At 47.1% G+C, this 20,163-nt stretch overlaps 1 protein-coding gene across 1 annotated transcript in view; it reads right to left on the bottom strand.

The window, feature by feature from the left end:
- dennd11 (DENN domain containing 11) overlaps window positions 1-20,163 on the bottom strand; it is a 33,323-nt gene that overhangs the window by 7,903 nt on the left and 5,257 nt on the right. The window contains exons 2-4 of the mRNA XM_067999640.1: window positions 11,424-11,523; window positions 5,838-5,996; window positions 2,030-2,192 (exon numbers count right to left, since the gene is read on the bottom strand). Coding sequence (XP_067855741.1) covers window positions 2,030-2,192; window positions 5,838-5,996; window positions 11,424-11,523 — 422 coding nt within the window. The remainder of the gene's footprint in view (window positions 1-2,029; window positions 2,193-5,837; window positions 5,997-11,423; window positions 11,524-20,163) is intronic.

The raw sequence follows: 20,163 nt of genomic DNA, 5'->3' as shown, positions 1-20,163 counted from the left end.
CTCAATGATGGCAGAGCCCAGCACGTAAGTGCAAAAGTCAAAGTTGAAGCGTTTGCAACAATCTTCAGCCAGAAGTGCCGAGTGGATGATCCATCTCGGCCTCCTCCCGAGACCCCCACCATCACAGAAGCTAATCTTCAACCAATTCGATTCACTGGATACAGCAACAGCCATGGGCCCCAAAAACATCCCACCTGTAGTGCTGAAGACTTATGCTCCAGAACTAGCCCCGCCTCTAGCCAAGCTGTTCCAGTATAGCTACAACGCTGGCATCTACCCGACAAAGTGGAAAATTGCCCAGGTATGTCCTGTCCACAAAAAGCAGGACAAATCCAATCCGGCAAACTACTGCCCCATCAGTCTACTCTCAAATCATCAGCAAAGTGATGGAAGGTGTCGACGACAGTGCTATCAAGCAGCACTTACTCATCAATAACCTGCTCACCAATGCTCAGTTTGGGTTCCGTCAGAACCACTTGGCTCCAGACCTCATTACAGCCTTGGTCTGAACATGGACAAAAGAGCTGAATTCCAGAGGTGAGGTGAGAGTGACTGCCCTTGACATCAAACCAGCATTTGACAGAGTGTGGCATCAAGGAGCCCTAGTAAAACTGAAGTCAATGGGAATCAAGGGGAAAACTTTCCAGTGGCTGGAGTCATCCCTAGCACAAAGGAACGTGGTAGTGGTTGTTGGAGGCCAATCATCTCAGCCCCAGGACATCACTGCAGGAGTTCCCCAGGGCAATGTCCTAGGCCCAACCATCTTCAGCTGCTTCATCAATGACCTTCCCTCCATCATAAGGTCAGAAGTGGGGATGTTCGCTGATGATTTCACAGTGTCCAGTTCCATTCGCAACCCCTCAGATAATGAAGCAGTCTGTGCCCGCATGCAGCAAGACCTGGACAACATCCAGGCTTGGGCTGATAAGTGGCAAGTAACATTTGCGCCAGACAAGTGCCAGGCAATGACCATCTCCAACAAGAGAGAATCTAAGCACCACCCCTTGATAGTCAACAGCATTACTATCACCAAATCCTCCACGATCAACATCTTGGGGGTCACCATTGACCAGAAACTTAACTGGACCAGCCACATAAGTACTGTGGCTACAAGAGCAGGTCAGAATCTGGGTATTCTGTGGCGAGTGACTCACCTTCTGACGCCCCAAAGCCTTTCCACCACCTCCAAGGCACAAGTCTGGAGTGTGATGGAATACTCTCCACTTGCCTGGATGAGTGCAGCTCCAACAACACTCAAGAAGCTTGACACCATCCAGGACAAAGCAGCCCGCTTGATTGACACCCCATCCACCACCTTAAACATTCACTCCCTCCCCACCAACGGCGCACCGTGGCTGCAGTGTATACCATCTACAATATGCACTGCAGCAACTCGCCAAGGCTTCTTCGACAGCATCTCCCAAGCCCGCGACCTCTACCACCTAGAAGGACAAGGGCAGTAGGTGCATGGGACCACCACCTGCACGTTCCCCTCCAAGTCACACACCATCCTGACTTGGAAACATACCAGCGTTCCCTCATCGTCGCTGGGTCAAAATCCTGGAACTCCCTACCTAACAGCACTGCGGGAGTACCTACACCACATGGACTGCAGCGGTTCAAGGCAGCAGCTCACCATTACATTCTTAAGGGCAATTAGGGATGGGCAATAAATGCTGGCCTTGCCAGCGACGCCCACGTCCCATGAATGAATTTAAAAAAAAACAATTTTAAAAGTAGGAGCTTAATACAAAAGTCTTTTGTGGGCGGAATCGTGCTTAGAAAGGCAAGACACTTAGTTCGAGAGCGAATTTAAATTTCAAATGATTAAAAATGATATCCTCCCACCTTGTGCCAAATTAGTATACTGTTCAGAATTCAGCATTGCAGATGACACCCCACACAGGCAGTTACTACATTAACATTTTAGGTTTGTACAACCTCTAGGAACAGCTGCATTGCTTTTCCTATACCATCTCACAATGACGCAGTCTGCCTAAATGCTTTATACAGCTATGTTCTTTGTTACCTTCATCTCTGGATACATGTACTTGTTAACAGATGGCAACCAGTGAAGGGGCTGAAGGGATGTAGGGGTTCCTTTGCTGTTCATTCCAGCAGGTAAAACACCTTTCTTGTCTTCATAAAAGGCTTCTAATTGTACATAATGCCCAGGGATTTCAAGTTGATGTCTGTAAAAACATACAATACATTTTGTGAGTTATTCAGGGATTCCGTCAATTTATGAATCGCACCTCTCAATTCACTCTCTCGGTGGAGGGGTTATTGAAACGTTACCTATTCTAAAAATGAGGACTGACACCCAATTCATTTAATACAATTCTAACTAATCTGCATATCCCAGATTGGTTATGAAATAACCAGGATGTATAGGAGGGGGAAAATTTGTAAATGTTCCTTTCTTGGATGTAACTTTCAGAAACCTGTTGTTGCTGTCTGTCTGGCAATATCCAAATGACTCCATCAGAATGGGGTACAGCATAAGGCCTGAATCGTTCAGTGGTTACATGTTCCTTTTGCCTCTGGATCGAAATCAGGCAGAGATGTGATGAAAGTCTCTCCTCTGCACAAGTTATAGAATCATAGAAAAATTACAGCACGGAAGACGGCCATTCGGCCCACTGAGTCCGTGCCGGCTCTACGCAACAGCAATCCAGCTAGTCCCACTCCCCCGCCCTTTCCCCTTAGCCCTGCAAATTTTTTCCTTTCAAGTACTTATCCAGTTCCCTTTTGAAGGCCATGATGGAATCTGCCTCCACCACCCCCTCGGGCAGTGCATTCCAGATCATAACCACTCGCTGTGTAAATAAGTTTTTCCTCATGTCACCTATGGTTCTTTTGCCAATCATCTTAAATCTATGTCCTCTGGTTCTTGACCCTTCCACCAATGGGAACAGTTTCTCTCTATCTACTCTGTCTAGACCCTTCATGATTTTGAATACCTCTATCAAATCTCCTCGCAACTGCCTCTGTTCCAAGGAGAACAACCCCAGCTTCTCCAGTCTATCCACGTAACTAAAGTCCCTCATCCCTGGAATCATTCTAGTAAATCTCTTCTGCACCCTTTCTATGGCTTTCACATCTTTCCTAAAGTGCAGTGCCCAGAACTGGCCACACTACTCCAGTTGTGGCCAAATTAGTGTTTTATAAAGGCTCATCATGACTTACATACTTTTGTACTCAATGCCTCTATTTATAAAGCTCAGGGTCCCATATGCTTTTTTAGCTGCTTTCTCAACCTGCTTTGCCAACTTCAATGATTTGTGCACATATACCCCCAGATCTCTCTGTTCCTGTACCTCTTTTAGAATTGTGCTCTCTAGTTTATATTGCCTCTCCTCATTCTCCCTACCGAAATGTATCACTTCAAATTTTTCTGCATTAAATTTCATCTGCCCATGCCACAGCCTGTCTATATCCTCTTGAAATCGATCACTATCCTCCCCACTGTTTACTACCCTTCCAAGTTGTGTGTCATCTGCAAATTTTGAAATTGTGCCTTGTACATCCAAGTCCAAGTCATTAATATATATCAAGAAAAGCAGTGGTCCCAGCACCAACCCCTGGGGAACACCACTGCACACCTCCCTCCAGTCCGAAAAACAACCATTCACCACTACTCTCTGTTTCCTGTTACTTAGCCAGTTCTGTATCCATGTTGCTACTGCCCCCTTTATTCCTTGGGCCGCAATCTTGATGATAAGCCTACCATGCGGCACTTTATTAAACGCCCTTTGAAAGTCCATATACACCATATCAACAGCATTGACCTCGTCTACCCTCTCTATTACCTCATCAAAAAACTCTAACAGGTTAGTTAAACATGATTTGCCTTTAACAAATCCGTGCTGGCTTTCCCTAATCAATCCACAATCATCCAAGTGTCTGTTAATTCTGTCCCGGATTATCGTTTCTAAAAGTTTCCCCACCAATGAGGTTAAACTAACTGGCCTATAGTTGCTGGGTTTATCCTTACACCCTTTTTTGAACAAGGGTGTAACATTTGCAATTCTCCAGTCCTCTGGCACCACCCCCATATCGACGGATGTTTGGAAGATTATGGCCAGTACCTCCGCAATTTCCACCTTTACTTCCCTCAGCAACCTATGATGCATCCCAGCTGGACCGGGTAACTTATCTACTTTAAGTACAGCTGGCCTTTCAAGTACCTCTTCTTTATCAGTTTTTAGCTCATCCGGTATCTCAACTACATCTTCCTTTACTGAGACTCTGGCAGCATCTTCTTCCTTGGTAAAGACAGATGCAAAGTACTCATTTTGTACCTCAGCCATGCCCTCTGCCTCCATGCATAGATCTCCTTTATGGTCCCTAATCGGCCCCTCCCCTCCTCTCACTACCCGTTTACATGGCTGTAGAAGACTTTTGGATTTCCTTTTATGTTGGCCCCCAGTCAATTCTCATACTCTCTCTTTGCTCCTCTTATTTTCTTTTTCACTTCCCCTCTGAACTTTCTATATTCTGCCTGGTTCTTACTTGTGTTATCAACCTGACATCTGTCATACGCCCCTTTATTCCGTTTCATCTTACTCTCTATCTCTTTTGTTACCCAGGGAGCTCTGGCTTTAGTTGCCTACCTTTCAGCAAAGTTTCTTTTAAAATTATAACGGTCAAGATTGTGGTGCACTTTCATCCCGTTTCCTAATTGTCATGAGTCCATAGCACCAAATTGCTGTTTAGCTAATTTACCAATCTAATATTGAGACCCATCATAGATAATAATCATTCAATACAGCAAGAGAGACATGGGGGAGGGTAGGGGCTGTGAAGAGAACGCCAAATAGGACCCTTTATTAGTCGGTCGTGTCTACTGCCACCACTACGGTGGCAGTAACACATTCTGCTATTGGCACCAGCAGGATTTGGGAGGAAAATACTCATCCAACCCTTTATCTGGAATGAGTAATTTTTTACCGTCTGCTGCAGAGGAATTCAAGTTCTCTGGAATGTGTAATTTGATCCAGTCATTGTCAGGCAGGCTACAGAGTTAAGACAAGGCACAGTGCTAATACTACTGATTTCAGAGAACAGAGCACTAACAGCGAGGGCAGTTGGTGACCTAAAACGCACATGCGTGGTTGGTGACTTACAATGTGCTTGTGCGGCCCAACACTCTCCGGGCCCGAGTGCACATGTGCATCATTGATAGAGGAAGCAGTTAGTCCCTAGCACTAGTCACAGCATTATTGGTCACAGACAGGAGTTAATGGGTTAAATGGCCAACAAACAGGTTTTTGTAATTCTGGTTAAGAGGTGAAACTGGTGGATGAGACAATGAGAATGCATTAAAACAAATGGGCATGAAAGTAGCTAAATACTTGGAGAAAAGGCAGAGGAATAATAAACAAAACTCTCCAAAAACATAAGGGAATGAGTCAATACCAAGCACGAGTCAGTACTTTCAGGGGAATAAAAGAAAGAGAGAAAACCAAGGTGAAAAATCCACTAATTGTCACTATAAAAGTGCACATCAGCACAATAAGTCAGCCGAAAATTGCTGCTAGAGTGTTCCTCTATGACGCTTCAGTACAGCAAATCTATTAGTGTCTGTTAGAATCTCCATTACAACACCAGGAAGCATATTCAGTTAACAACAGAGTCCCTGAGGCTGATTATCAGCCGAGTGCATCCGTTAGGAGTCACTGAGAGGATCTTTAAAACTGTCTCTAGAGGAGTGCTGTTATTTAGTAAGACAACTGCTTAAAGTGCAACTGTTTTTTTTTGATGTGTAAGTGTTTGCACTGTTCTTATAAAATGACTCACCACACATTAAGGACCACTAGCATAAGAGCCCTCACCTGACCTGATTCTCCAGAAAATGCATGTATCTGTACAGAAGGGTGTACGATGGGGACAGGATTCCAACAGACTTCATTCGAGCGCCTCGTTCCAGTTCACTCTCCACAGGCATGTTGGCAAAGCATGCCATACCAAAGTAGTTACCTTTACGAAAGTATCTGAAAACACAAATGACAACCATATGATCAGGAATATATACTAATCATAATCAACATCAATAGTTTACCTGGAAACACGCTTCTTGGTTAAGTTTTCTGAACATTATTAGATAAATATACAATGCATGTAATGATCTGGTCAATCCTTCCCAGTCTCAGGACTTACCTGATGGGTGCTAATATTAGCCTATGTGCTGAAGCCAGAAATAGACACGAGTGCACACATTCAAATATCTCAAAGCGAGATACACTGCAAAACAGAATGGAATTGTAGTGCACTTTCCTAACATACTGATGCCCAAAGGGTGCCAGAGTACATGTAGATCGGGGTGCCCCTGGGTAACATGCTGAAAGCTGAATTTAAGCATGGGGCACAGGTTGAATGCATTCAAAGTGTAATTATCTTGAAAATAGATGAACAGTTTTTCAGCAAAGTTTCTTTCAAAATTTTTTTTTAAAAAAAACCCTCAACACAATCTACCATGGCATTACAAGCTGATCATAATTTTCTTCCACCTTCACAGCAAAGGGCAGATTAGGCTTTTACTTTAGATATTTTTCCTCGGGTTCTGCATATCGAACCACTCCCATATACAAGTCCTTGCTCTTCATGACCCAGTATGTGTCTTTACCTGCCCAATATACTTTGTAGCCACCCCAGAGATCAATCATAAAACCCTTGTTACGGTATTTAGGTTATTAGTCATATAATTTGCTGTCTCAATTTCCAAAGGCAGTAGAATAAATATTTTACTAGAAGATTGGCTTAGGCTACAAATTGCCAAAGAGATTTATTAAAGAGTGAGTAGATAAGGTGAACAGAAACAATGACGCACTGCAAATTTGAATAAGTTACAAACTTAACAACCCCTCCCCAGAAGAAAGCAAATTACCAGTTAGATCTGCAGCAGTAAACTGCGATGTAAACTAGACTGGGCACACAGTCCCTAAATATTAACCTCTATGTGGCAGTTTGCTGCTAACCAAGCATCTGTTGGGCCATTTTCTGTGCCTGAACCTGGTTTTTAAATCCCATATGTATAGTGACCAAAATCAATGCAATGATATTTGTGCCACACGGACACAAGGGCTTATTCATCCTCCAATTTAGGAGCTGCAAGCAATTTCTGCTTTTACCGTTAAAAATTAAAACATTTACTATATTGAATACTTCAGGTTTAACGCAACAAAACAATTTTAGATGGAATAAAATATTTCTAACAAATACTTTCAGCTAAGTTCACAAAGTATATTACTCTTAACTCTACGACTACCACTGTGCTGTCCAACATTAACTCTATGGATGAGTCAGAACTTTCTCCAACTTGGCACTGGCAAGACTGAAGCCATCCCTGTTCAGTTCGCACTAAAAACTCTTCATTCTAGCCCGATTACATTCACCTGGCTGTTCACTCAGGCTGAAACTGATGGTGTGCAACTGTGGGGTGATAATTGACTTTCAGCTGACCCCATATCCTATCTTTCATCAAGACTGCCCACTTCCACTTCAGGTTCACCTCCATCCTTACCTCACCCCACTGTCGCTGAAACAATCGCCCGAGGCTTTGTCATCTCCAGGCTCAATTTTAGGGGACAATTGCGGGTGTGTTGGGGGCTCCGAAAATCGCGGAAATCCCGTTCCCTTTTGGAATCTGGCTCGAACCCGCCGACTTCCAGGTTTCCCAGGGACCCACCTGTGTGTGCGCAGGCGACCCGAAACCGGAAGTCTCGCCGGCAGGTTGACAGTTAAAGAGCCAAATGTACCTCATTGAGGTACTTAAGGCACTTTATCTGTGACAGATTAAGTGATTAAGAATCATTACAACTTACCTGGGCGGCTTGCCCACCACTTCTGATTCATGCCAGGTGAAACCAAGATCAGAGAAAAAGAAACAAATTAAATAAAAAACCATAGATGGAAGTTAAAACACAAAATGAACCTACCTTTGCACCTTGCTCCGACGTCCCCCTCTTCATCCCCCCCCCCCCCCGACGTCCCACTCTCCTTCCCCCCACCCCCGACCTTCCGTTCCAGCGCCGGATGACGTCTCGCTCTCTCTCTTCCCCCCCACCCTCGCGTTGCAGCTCCTGACGGCAGCCAGCCTGTCAATCAGGCTGGCTGCCGGGCGCAAAACCCGGAGAGCACATTAATCATCAGCAATCAACGTGCAATCGCGTCGGAAATGGTAAGTTTTGTTCATGCGGGTTTGCCACGCGCAACTTCACTCCCCGCTGCCAACCCGCCACCATTGCAAAATTGACCCCTACTTCTCTGAAGTCCTGCTCACCAGCCTCCTGAGCTTCATACCGCACAAACTCATAACCTCATCCAAAACTCCACTGTCTACACCCCATCCTGCTCCCCTATCATGCCTGCTGACCTCCAATGACACACCCCAAATTTCCCCCATCCTTCCCCCACCCTCCCCCAACATTCCCCATGCATTGAATTCAAAATCCTCATTTACAAATAGCACCACCTTCTCCAATTTCCTCCAGCCCTACACGCTAGCCTACAACTTCTACTCTCTCAATTCTGGCATCCTTAGCATTTCCCTCACTCCACCTTCATTGCTGGAGGCTTCAGACATCTCAGTCCAACACTTGAAATCTCTCCCTAAAACCTCTGGGTTTTATTGGTCAACCAATTACGTACCCACTGTAAAATATTTCTACTGATTCCCACTTTCTTTATTTTCAGTACCAGCCTTTCCAGAAGAATCATATCATAGACCTTACTGAAATCCAAGTATACCACATCCATTGCCTTACCCTCATCAAACTCATTTGTCACACCCTCAAAGAAAACCAGTAAATTAGATTGGAAAGACCTCCTCTTCATGAACCCATATCGGCTATCTTTTATGATTTTATTTCTATCCATTTGCTAAATGATCGAGTTATATCGAAACTACTACACAGGAACAGGCCATGCCACCCAACTGGTCTATGTCAGTATTTATGCTCCAGATGAGCCTCCTCGCTCCCTACTTCATCTAACCCCCATCAGGATATCCTTCTATTCCTTTCTCCCTCATGCTTATTTAGCTTCCCCTCAAATGCATCTATGATATTTGCCTCAACTACTCCTTGTGGTAGAGCATTCCACATTCTTACCATTCTTTGAGTAAAGAAGTTTCTCCTGAATTCCCTATTGGATTTATTAGTGACTATTTTATATTTGTGACCTCCAGCTTTGGACACCCCATCCCCGCCCCACAATGGAAACATTTTCTCCACGTCTACTCTATCAAACCCTATCATCTTAAAGACCTCTATCAAGTCACCCCTCTGCCTTCTCTTTTCTAGAGAAAAAAATCCCAGCCTGTTCAGCCTTTCCTGAAAGTTCTGGTATCATCCTTGTGAATCTTTTTTGCAACCTCTCCAATGCCTCTATAATGAGACCAGAACTGTGCACAATACTCCAAATGTGGTCTAACGAAGCTTAACATAACTTCTTTGCTTTTCAATTCTATCCCTCTAGAAATGAACCCTAGTGCTTGATTTGCCTTTTTTTTTTTTAAATGGCCTTATTAACCTGCATCACTACTTTTAGTGATTTGTTGTTTTGTACCCTTAGGTCCCTTTGCTCCTCTATGGTGTTTGGATTGTTATTATCCAAGCAGTATGTGGCCTCCTTATTCTTCCTGCCAAAATGCACCACCTCACACTTATCTATATTGAAATTCATTTGCCAATTACACGTCCATTCTGCAAGTTTATTAATGTCCTCTTGCATTTTGATGCATTTTTCCTTTGTATTAACTACTCCCCCCAATTTGGTGTCGTCCCCAAATTTTGAAATTGTACTTCCGACTCCCGAATCCAAATAGTTAATATAAATCTCATCTTTAATAAGGGTTTCCATAACTTTACTCACAATAGATGTCAAAATCACTGGTCTGTAGTTTCCTAGGGCACTTTTGCTAGCTTTTTAAAAATAGGAGTAACATCTGCCTTTCTCCAGTATTCAGTGATTTCTGGAAGATATGTGCCAGAGTTCTTGTAATTTCCGCTCTTAGTTCCTTAAGGATCCTCAGATGCATCGTATCCGACCTCAGATTTATTTACCTTAAGTTTGAGCATCTGTTCAGCACAATGTAAATCAGGTGAGACAAGGATAAGGCTCATCTATGATGCCCCCACTGAATAGGTGTAAACACGCATTGTCAAGATTGAAGGAGGAAAGAAAGGAAAGCAAAGCAAATCAAAGCAGGGAAAGCAAAGCAAGAAAAAATTACATTTATATAGTGTCTTTCACGACCACAGGATGTCCCAAAGCATTTTACAGCTAATGAAGTACTTTTGAAGTGTAGTCATTGTTGTAATATAGGAAACGTGGCAGCCAATTTGAGCACAGCAAGGTCCCACAAATAGCAATGTGAGAATGACCAGATAATCTGTTTTAGTGATGTTGGTTAATGGATAAATATTGTCCGGAGCGTGGAAAGAACTACCCTGCTCTTCTTCGAAGAGTGCCATGGGATCTTTTACGTCCACCTGAGAGGGCAGACGGGGCCTCAGTCTCATATGAAAGATTTCACCTCCGACAGTGCAGCACTCCCTCAGTGCTGCACTGGAGTGTCACACATACAATTGCCACTTGTGCAAAATACCCCAACAACCTTAAACCAACAGCCAACATCTTTAGGAGAAGTGTAAAGAGCAAAGATTAGTGATAAATGTGACTGTAACATCTAGCCTGCAAGTTAATCACCTATTCTGTTGTTGCTGTACAACTATGTAAAAACTTGATGTCTGTGTCGATATGCGCAATCTTCTTGGCGATCCTCTCCACTGTGCTCTCCACTGTGAGCCGGCAGTTTGTGGTGTCGATAGTAGCCATGATGTGGAGATGCCGGTCCATCACCGGCATCTCCACATCATCGCTGTACAACTAAGAATAGGTGATGGTTTGGCTGATTGTTATTACTGGACTTATTTGGTCTATTAGTATAAATGTACTGGAAGAAACAATGCACTTCAGGCAATACGCCTTAACGTTGTGCCGCCATACTTTTTGTGCAACACTCAATGTATCACCTCAAATTGCTCCCACTACCAATGACAGACATGTTTCTTTATTCACTTGTGAAGTGTGCGCTGCTGGCAAGGCCAATATTTAATGCCTATCACCAGTTAAGAGTCAACCACATTGGTGTGAGTCATGAGGCACATATAGGCTAAACCTGGTAAGGACAGCAGGTTTCCTTCCCTTAAGATGGACCTTAGTGAAGCAGCTGGGTTTTTACGGTAATGTATAATGTTATATCCTCCAGAATGCTCTCTCCAACTGCTACCCAAGTTAATGGCAAAAATGTAGAACTGTTAATGCTGGGAGTTTTTAAGTCACACACACATAAGCACATTGGTGTTCGAAGAGATTTATATCTTCACATTGAGGAAGCTATCTAGAAAACTACTTACACAAAATCAGAGTTTATTCTGTGAGATCCACTGGCCATGGATTTGAATTCCACCCCTTCCAAATCCACTTCTTGTGGCAGACACCATTCAACAATGTTACCTGTGGAGAAAGATGTTAATTATCATGAGGGCAGAGCACATTCGTTAATTCATATTGCAGTTTCACAGCACGTCACTGAACAAGCTACCAATGGTCACACATCACAGTTTCCCACAGACTATTCTTCCACCTATGCAATCAAAATCCTAAACAAAGCCTGGAAAAATGAAAGAGATTTCTAACTCAGATGCCAAGGTTATTGATTAACAGTTTGCACTTTGGACAACTACTCAAGTCCATGTGCGGAACTTCAGATTCTCTCCATTGGGACTGTATCACAACCCCCATTTCCCACCACCCTTTTGCTCACTTGAAGGTTTGTAGCAAAGGAATAAAACCCCCTAGAGTGACAATGTGATTTCACTTTTGGGCCTCACTTGCACTTTTTTAAAAAAAAAGTTAAACCACTGGCATTAATTGAACATTAGCTGTACATATTGTATGCAGAATGTACAATAATGGACAACTAAAGAATTCAACGGTTTCTCCACTCCTGCAGACAGTAAATAGTGCTGGGGTATAGTTCTAGGGCACTGGCGGCCCTTCAGTACCCCATCTATATCGCCATTTTTCCTGCGTGAGCATCCATAGCAAGTCCTAACAGATTGTTCAGCCATCAAACTCTTGCCAGTCTTTACCCAATAGCCACCTGCACACACTTTCCCACAGGCAATTACTGGGCTGTATTCAGAAGGGGAAAAAGACTCCATAGCCTCTACTGTTGGTATTTATATAGCACCTTTAACATAGTAAAACGTTCAAGGCGCTTCACAGGTGCATAATCAGACAAAAATTGACATCGAGAAAATGGAGGAGATATTAGTACAGGTGACCAAGAGTTTGGTCAAAGAGGTAGGTTTTAAGGAGCGTCTTAAAAGGAGAGAGGGGTTTGGGGAAGAATTTCCAGAGCTTAGGGCCTAGAAGGCTGAAGGCACGACAGTCAATGGTGGGGCGTTCCAAGTGATCACGAAAGCCGGGCCCCAGGACGAGTAGAACCAGCTATAAACCGTTTGTAGCTTTACTGACGTAGAGGTGGATCTCAATGCTGGCCAGGGACTGGTCTAACACCCTTTTCCAGTAAGGTGAAGACAGTTTCTTGTTCGCAGCGGACATGGCGACCAGAGGTTCCAGAGCACCAGGACACGGGGTGCACAACACGGTCAGGTTGATCGCAAAGACAGGAGAAGGACCCATGCCATGGCAACTGGACGTCTTTGTGAGGAAGGTTCTGTTGAGGGCCTGCGGATTCGTGCCAGCAGACATCTTCTGCCTGCAGGACTTCCCAAGGAGCGGCTCTTTCGACATGACCTTCAAGACCATCGAAGGATGCCTGAAGATGTTCCAGGTCTTCAAGGACATGGGGAAGGAAGCGCCATTGTCACTCAATGCGGAACCGCTCTTCGCATTCCCGCAAGAGAAGAAACGGACACTAAAGGTCCACATGTTCAACCCACATGTGCCCGTCGTGGATGTGCTGATGTTCAAGCGATACGTGGACGGAGCAGAGCATCAACGTCACGGACATGCACAGGACCTGGACCAGCAAGAGGACCATCCAGGCGAAGCTGAGGGCGGACGCCGATGGAAACATTATCCACCCACCATCAAGCTTCGTGATTGGGATGAGTCGAGGGTACGTGGTGTACCCAGGGCAGCCCAAAGTGCGCCGATCTAACAGCAAACCCGGGCACGAAGTAGTCTCTTGCAAGGCAACGATCTGCAGGAACTGTAGGAAGGAGGGTCACCAGATACTGGACTGCCAGGAGGCCAAGTGCTGCAACCTGTACGGAGAGGCTGGTCACCTGTACAAAACCTACCCAAACCGCAAACTAAGCTGTGCACGGGCAGCGAGAGGCGAGGTGATGCAGGAGAAGAGAGCAGCAGTTGTAGCTGCCCCAAAGGAAGCCAGACCCCTCCTCCCTGCTGTGGTCCCACGTGAAAGGGCCCATGACCAGGAGGACAACAAAGAGCAGGGAGTGTCAAGGAAACCACCCAAACCCCGAACCCCAGCCCCGAAACTAGCCGAGAATGCAGAGGAAAGGAAGGCGAACGAGGGACGGATGAAGGATGCACGATACAAGCAAAAAAAAGGGAAGTCCCGCAGGACCAGAAGCACGAATGCCAAAGGTGCGGCCAGCAGCAAGAGGAGCTTACAGTCCCCAACAGACGACTGAGACCACTCCTTGGACGACGGCCAAGGAAGGGGGGGCACCCCACCTTCATCAAAGGAAGAGGCAAAACGCGACGGTGACCAGCGACACCGACAATGCGCTCCAACTCCAGGAATGTGGGAGCAGCACCACTCAGCTCCAGGGCACTGGGAGCAGCGACGCACTCAGCACACCACAATCCGGGATGCCAAGAGCAGCAATGCGGAAAGCGAGGTCCCCAAACTCTGGGCAACCAGGAGCAGCACAACGAACACGGACAGCGAACCCCCGGTAACGGACGAGAAGCCGGACCTGGGCAGGGGGATATGAAAGCTGAACATGAGACTGTTGATCCCGGAGAACATCGAGGAACTAAAGAGGCATTCTTGTACAAAACATCTGCTACAAGCAAGCGGACCTGGTTGTGGATCTCACGGACACACCGCCCCACGAGACCCCGCTGTCGACCCCCGAGCGAGGACCCTCCCCCAACAGAGGACAGGCCTCCTTCCTCAGCCCAAGGACTGTCCAGAAGTTTCTGCACACCACACAAATGCAGAAACTGGACCCAGGGTCCCAAATGGATGGTAACGTAGACTCCTGACTGATGCAATAGGAAGACCTGAATGTTTTTGTTTTCCTTTGTATTTTAAAACGGGATCCATAAATGTGTGTAGCATCAAATCGACTACGCGATGTGCGGCTTCCCAGGACTACCTGTTCAAGGTCAAGAGGGACCTGCTGTTCTTGCAGGACCGCATGTCAGCAACGGCAGTGGTCATGCATGTGGACCCAGGGATTCTGCTGCAAGAGGTCAATTCACCATCGCCGAGGTTAAGGAGGTGGCGGGGGGTCGCCTGCTCATAGCAGATGTTTTGTACAAGAATGCCTCGCTCCAACTGATCAGTGCGTACGCCCTGACCCTCAGGAGTGAGCGGATGGAGTCTTCCAGCACCTCCCAATACTGCTGGCGACCTCCAGACCGATTGTTCTCGCCAGAGACTTCAACTGCATCATCGATGCGGGTGGACAATCCAGCAGGGGTAATGGAATACTGGACACCACGTCCAAACTCCTGATAGAAGCGGTGAAAGACGCAAAGCTTCGCGACATCTTCAGCAACCCTGCAGACGGAGCACCGCAGAGATACACCTGGTCCAGGCTAGATGGGTCCGTCCGTTCCAGGATAGACTTCCTTTTTGGTCCCCAACGCTCAAAGTCAAATCCACCAACGTCCAGCCAGTGTTCTTCTCTGACCACTGCTTCCTACTGGCCGACTGACAATCGCAGGAGGACCAGACAGGGCGGGCAGGGGATATGAAAGCTGAACGTGAGACTGTTGATCCTGGAGAACATCGAGGAACTAAAGAGGGATTACACAGGTTGGAGAACCATGAAACCCCTCTTCGACGCCACGGTGCACTGGTGAGAAACGATCAAGGCCAACATCAAGAGGTTCTTCATCCTCAAAGGTGTTCAGAAGGTGAGAGAGAGACACAGAGAAATGTCACAACTCCAGAAAAGCATGCAGGATCTGCTCCAGCTGCAGTCGATGGGGGTAGATGTCAGGGAGGAACTCAGAGAGGTGAAGGGCCAGCAAGCCTCGCTTTTCGCCACCGAGGCCTCGGATATCATCTTCCGGTCCACAGTCCGTTCCGTGGAGCAGGGCGAGAAGTGCTCGTGCTTCTTCTTCCAGAAGCCGCACAGAGAGATCTCCGATCAGCAGCCTGAAAGAGGAAGACAGCTCACTGTCGTTCTCGCTGGCCGACATAGTGAACATCAGCAAATCCTTTTATGTCGGGCTGCATGATGCGAAGCCCACAGACTTCCCAGTCTCCACCACTGAAGTTTTAAAGGACAGCGAGCGGGAGAGCCAGGATCGGCCACTGACCTTGGATGAGCTGACAAAGGTTGTCCAGTCCTTCGAGAAGAGTCGAACTCCCGGAAGCGAAGGCTTACCGATCGAGTTGTATTCGACTCTGTGCGACTGGATAGGCCTAGACCTATTGGAAGTGTACAGGGGTAAGCTTCTGGCAGGCAGCATGTCAGAGTCCATGAGGAAAGGGGAAGAGGGGAGAAATCAGAAATTGGCGACCCATTTTCTTGCTAAATGTCGACTACAAGATTCTGTCTAAGGTCATCGCCAACAGGGTTAAGTCGGCTCTTGAGATGGTGATCCACCCGGATCAGACCTGTTCTGCACTTGGCAGGAAGATCTCCAATAGCTTAGCGCTGCTCAAGGATATGATCGCCTACGAGCAGGACAGGGGGGTGAACACCTGGCTCATCAGTCTGGACAAGGCGGTGGCCTTTGACAGAACACCCCACACGTACATAATGGACGTGCTCTCCAAAATGGGTTTTGGGGAGGGAATCCGCGATTGGATCCGAATGCTCCACGCGGACACCTCTAGCGCAGTCCTAATAAACGGGTGGGAGTCAGAGAGCTTTCCGATCAGATCTGGAGTCAGGCAGGGCTGTCCTCTCTCTGTCTTATTCGTATGTTGGGCGTGGCAAACGGCTCGATACATCAGGAAGGTGACGACCCCAGGCAGCGGAGGCTCTCAAGTTAAGGCCCCCCTGTACATGGACGATGTCACCATCTTCTGCTCTGACCAGCACTCGGTCCTCACACTGATTGGCATCTGCGACCGTTTCGGGCTGGCCTTGGGGGCCAGAGTTAACTGAAATAAAAGCGAGGCCGTGTTCTTTGGCAGGTGGGAGACCCGATCATTTGTCGTAGAAGGCATCCGCAGGACCACCATGTACAAGACCCCAGTCAGGGGGGGGGGGGGGGGGGGGGGAGGAGAAAGAGCGTCCCGAACTCCGCTCTGATCCTGATGGCCACCTTTGTGTGTGGCTGCCTCAGGATATGTGTAGAACCCCAGTATGCAAACACCAAGTGTCACTACATGCTGGGTTTCTAACTGTCCACCAAACTGAGAAGGCTGGGTTTGGCTATGCTGGACGAGCAGGTGCAGGACATTCTGCCCAGCTGGACCACCCACTCCCCACCTGTCCCAGGTGGAGAAGTTCCTGAGGAGGTACCCCTTTAACCACAAGGCCGTTAGACAGTGGATGACACGAAACATCCTCAGAGTCCTGCAAGGAACTGAGAGGGTGGACTCAATCGGTTTCTTCCCCGACCAGACAGTCGATGCCATTTGGCAGAACGTCTCATCACCGGAACTGACCAACAGGCACCAGGATGTAGCCTGGATGGTGGTGAGAAAGGCCCTCCCAGTGCAGTCCTTCCAACACGCACGGAACCTCAGCACCACCGCGAGCTGCCCTCGAGGCTGTGGCGAGGAGGAGACCATCTTCCACCTCCTGATGGGCTGACCCTTTGCGCAGACGGTGTGGAGAGAGATGTGTTGGTATCTGTCCCAGTTCATCATAAACAGTTCGGTAACACAGGACACTGTGCTCTACGGGCTATTCCCTGGGACGCATACTGAGACAAATATCACCTGCGCTGGAAGACCATCAACTTGGTGAAGGAAGCCCTTTGGTCCGCCCGAAACATGCAGATCTTCCAGCTGAAGGAGCTGTCCACAGCAGAGTGTTGCCGACTGGCACTCTCCAAGGTCCAGGAGTACGTGCTGTGGGATGCACTGAGGCAAGGTGCAACCTAAGCAAAGGCTCTATGGGGAAAGGCCATAATTTCGAGCCCTCCTGCCATTGTATACCAAGGGGCTGCAATCAGGGACAAACCCCCTCGGGCAGAATGTAAAATGAAAAGTGAAAGTAACACAATGTACTGTATATGTAACCTGTAAAGACTCTAATGCATTGAGGCACCCTAGGGTGCCATGAACTGTATGTACAATGTACGGTGCGTAACTCTGTATTGATTTCAACCAGCCCAGTACATTGTACCGTATGTACCGTCGCAAATTGTATGACCTGTACTGTATTGTTTGACAATTGTAAACAATTTAACAACACCAAGTTATAGTCCAACGATTTTATTTGAAATTCACAAGCTTTCGGAGGCTTCCTCCTTCCTCAGGTAAATGTCAGGAACTCCTCGAAGCCTACGCATTTATAAATCACAGAACAATACATAGTGATTACAGATAGTCTTTGCAACTGCCCGTTGCCAAGGCAATCACCGTGTTCAGACAGAGAGGTGTTACCTACAGAGCCCCCGAATATACAGTCAACAAAAAAAAACAAACAGAAAAAAAACAGAGAGAGAGGCAGAAACATCCGGAAGGCAGAGAAAGCCAGCAAATGACCCGTTATATTAAAAACAGATAGCTTTTGTTCGCTGGTGGGGTTACGTGTAGCGTGACATGAACCCAAGGTCCCGGTTGAGGCCGTCCTCATGGGTGCGAAACTTGGCTATCAATTTTTGCTCGACGATTTTGCGTTGTCGTGTGTCTCGAAGGCCGCCTTGGAGTAAGCGTACTCCAAGGCGGCCTTTAATGCAGTCAAAGAATTATTGTGTTTTATTTTTTAAAAATCTCAATTGCACAGCAAAAATATCCACCTTCCTTGGGTGAATTTCATACACAACTCAGCAACAGATTATACTAAACCATGCTAGGCTTGAGGGCAACTATTTAAGCTTGACTGTCTAAAATGACTGCAGAGACAGTGTACCACAGGAAGTGCTAGCAACTCTCTCAGTTTGTGTTAAAGCAGAGAGTCCTATAGAAATCGGTATTCTAAAACCTTGATGGGTTAGTTAAGCATCTGTAAAAATCCACTTGAGCTCCGAAACAGATTTGCCTTAGTACTTCTGCAGCCAATTACCGCCCCATCAGTCTACTCTCAATCATCAGCAAAGTGATGGAAGGTGTTGTCGACAGTGCTATCAAGCGGCACTTACTCACCAATAACCTGCTCACCGATGCTCAGTTTGGGTTCCGCCAGGACCACTCGGCTCCAGACCTCATTACAGCCTTGGTCCAAACATGGACAAAAGAGCTGAATTCCACAGGTGAGGTGAGAGCGACTGCCCTTGACATCAAGGCAGCATTTGACCGAGTGTGGCACCAAGGAGCCCTAGTAAAATTGAAGTCCATGGGAATCAGGGGGAAAACTCTCCAGTGGCTGGAGTCATACCTAGCACAAAGGAAGATGGTAGTGGTTGTTGGAGGTCAATCATCTCAGCCCCAGGGCATTGCTGCAGGAGTTCCTCAGGGCAATGTCCTAGGCCCAACCATCTTCAGCTGCTTCATCAATGACCTTCCCTCCATCATAAGGTCAGAAATGGGGATGTTCGCTGATGACTGCACATTGTTCAGTTCCATTCGCAACCCCTCAGATAATGAAGCAGTCCGAGCCCGCATGCAGCAAGACCTGGACAACATCCAGGCTTGGGCTGATAAGTGGCAAGTAACATTCGCGCCAGATAAGTGCCAGGCAATGACCATCTCCAACAAGAGAGAGTCTAACCACCTCCCCTTGACATTCAACGGCATTACCATCGCCGAATCCCCCACCATCAACATCCTGGGGGTCACCATTGACCAGAAACTTAACTGGACCAGCCATATAAATACTGTGGCTACGAGAGCAGGTCAGAGGCTGGGTATTCTGCGGCGAGTGACTCACCTCCTGACTCCCCAAAGACTTTCCACCATCTACAAGGCACAAGTCAGGAGTGTGATGGAATACTCTCCACTTGCCTGGATGAGTGCAGCTCCAACAACACTCAAGAAGCTCGACACCATCCAAGATAAAGCAGCCCGCTTGATTGGCACCCCATCCACCACCCGAAACATTCACTCCCTTCACCACCGGCGCACTGTGGCTGCAGTGTGCACCATCCACAGGATGCACTGCAGCAATTCGCCAAGGCTTCTTCGACAGCACCTCCCAAACCCGCGACCTCTACCACCTAGAAGGACAAGAGCAGCAGGCGCATGGGAACAACACCACCTGCACGTTCCCCTCCAAGTCACACACCATCCCGACTTGGAAATATATCGCCGTTCCTTCATCGTCGCTGGGTCAAAATCCTGGAACTCCCTTCCTAACAGCACTGTGGGAGAACCGTCACCACACGGACTGCAGCGGTTCAAGAAGGCGGCTCACCACCACCTTCTCGAGGGCAATTAGGGATGGGCAATAAATGCTGGCCTCGTCAGCGATGCCCACATCCCATGAACGAATAAAAAAAAAGCCAATCTGTTTAACCACTTCCTCATGTCCACCTCTAATGCCATTATTCCCAGTAAAAACTTTTATTCTCTCGAGATGATCCCAGTTGATCCCCATCTTTGCGACCTCAAGTGCAAGAGGCACACAATTAGATTAGCCACCCATCACCATTCTGGCTGGATCATGTCAAGCACCATCAAGCCTCACTCTCCTCTGCCAAAATCGAACACTACTCCAGGATCACTCTGGAGATCAACCCCGGTTTCGTTCCTCCATTACCAACCATCTCCTTAAAGCCTTCTCCTCTGCCCCCTTCACCCTCACCTCTGACAAGCATGAGGAGCTCATGGACTTCTTTTATCACTAAGATCGAGAC

This window comes from Heptranchias perlo, chromosome 18 (assembly GCF_035084215.1).
Source record: "Heptranchias perlo isolate sHepPer1 chromosome 18, sHepPer1.hap1, whole genome shotgun sequence".
Lineage (NCBI taxonomy): Eukaryota > Metazoa > Chordata > Chondrichthyes > Hexanchiformes > Hexanchidae > Heptranchias > Heptranchias perlo.
Note: the sequence above shows the minus strand (reverse complement) of the source record. Positions and strands in the feature narration are given on the sequence as shown.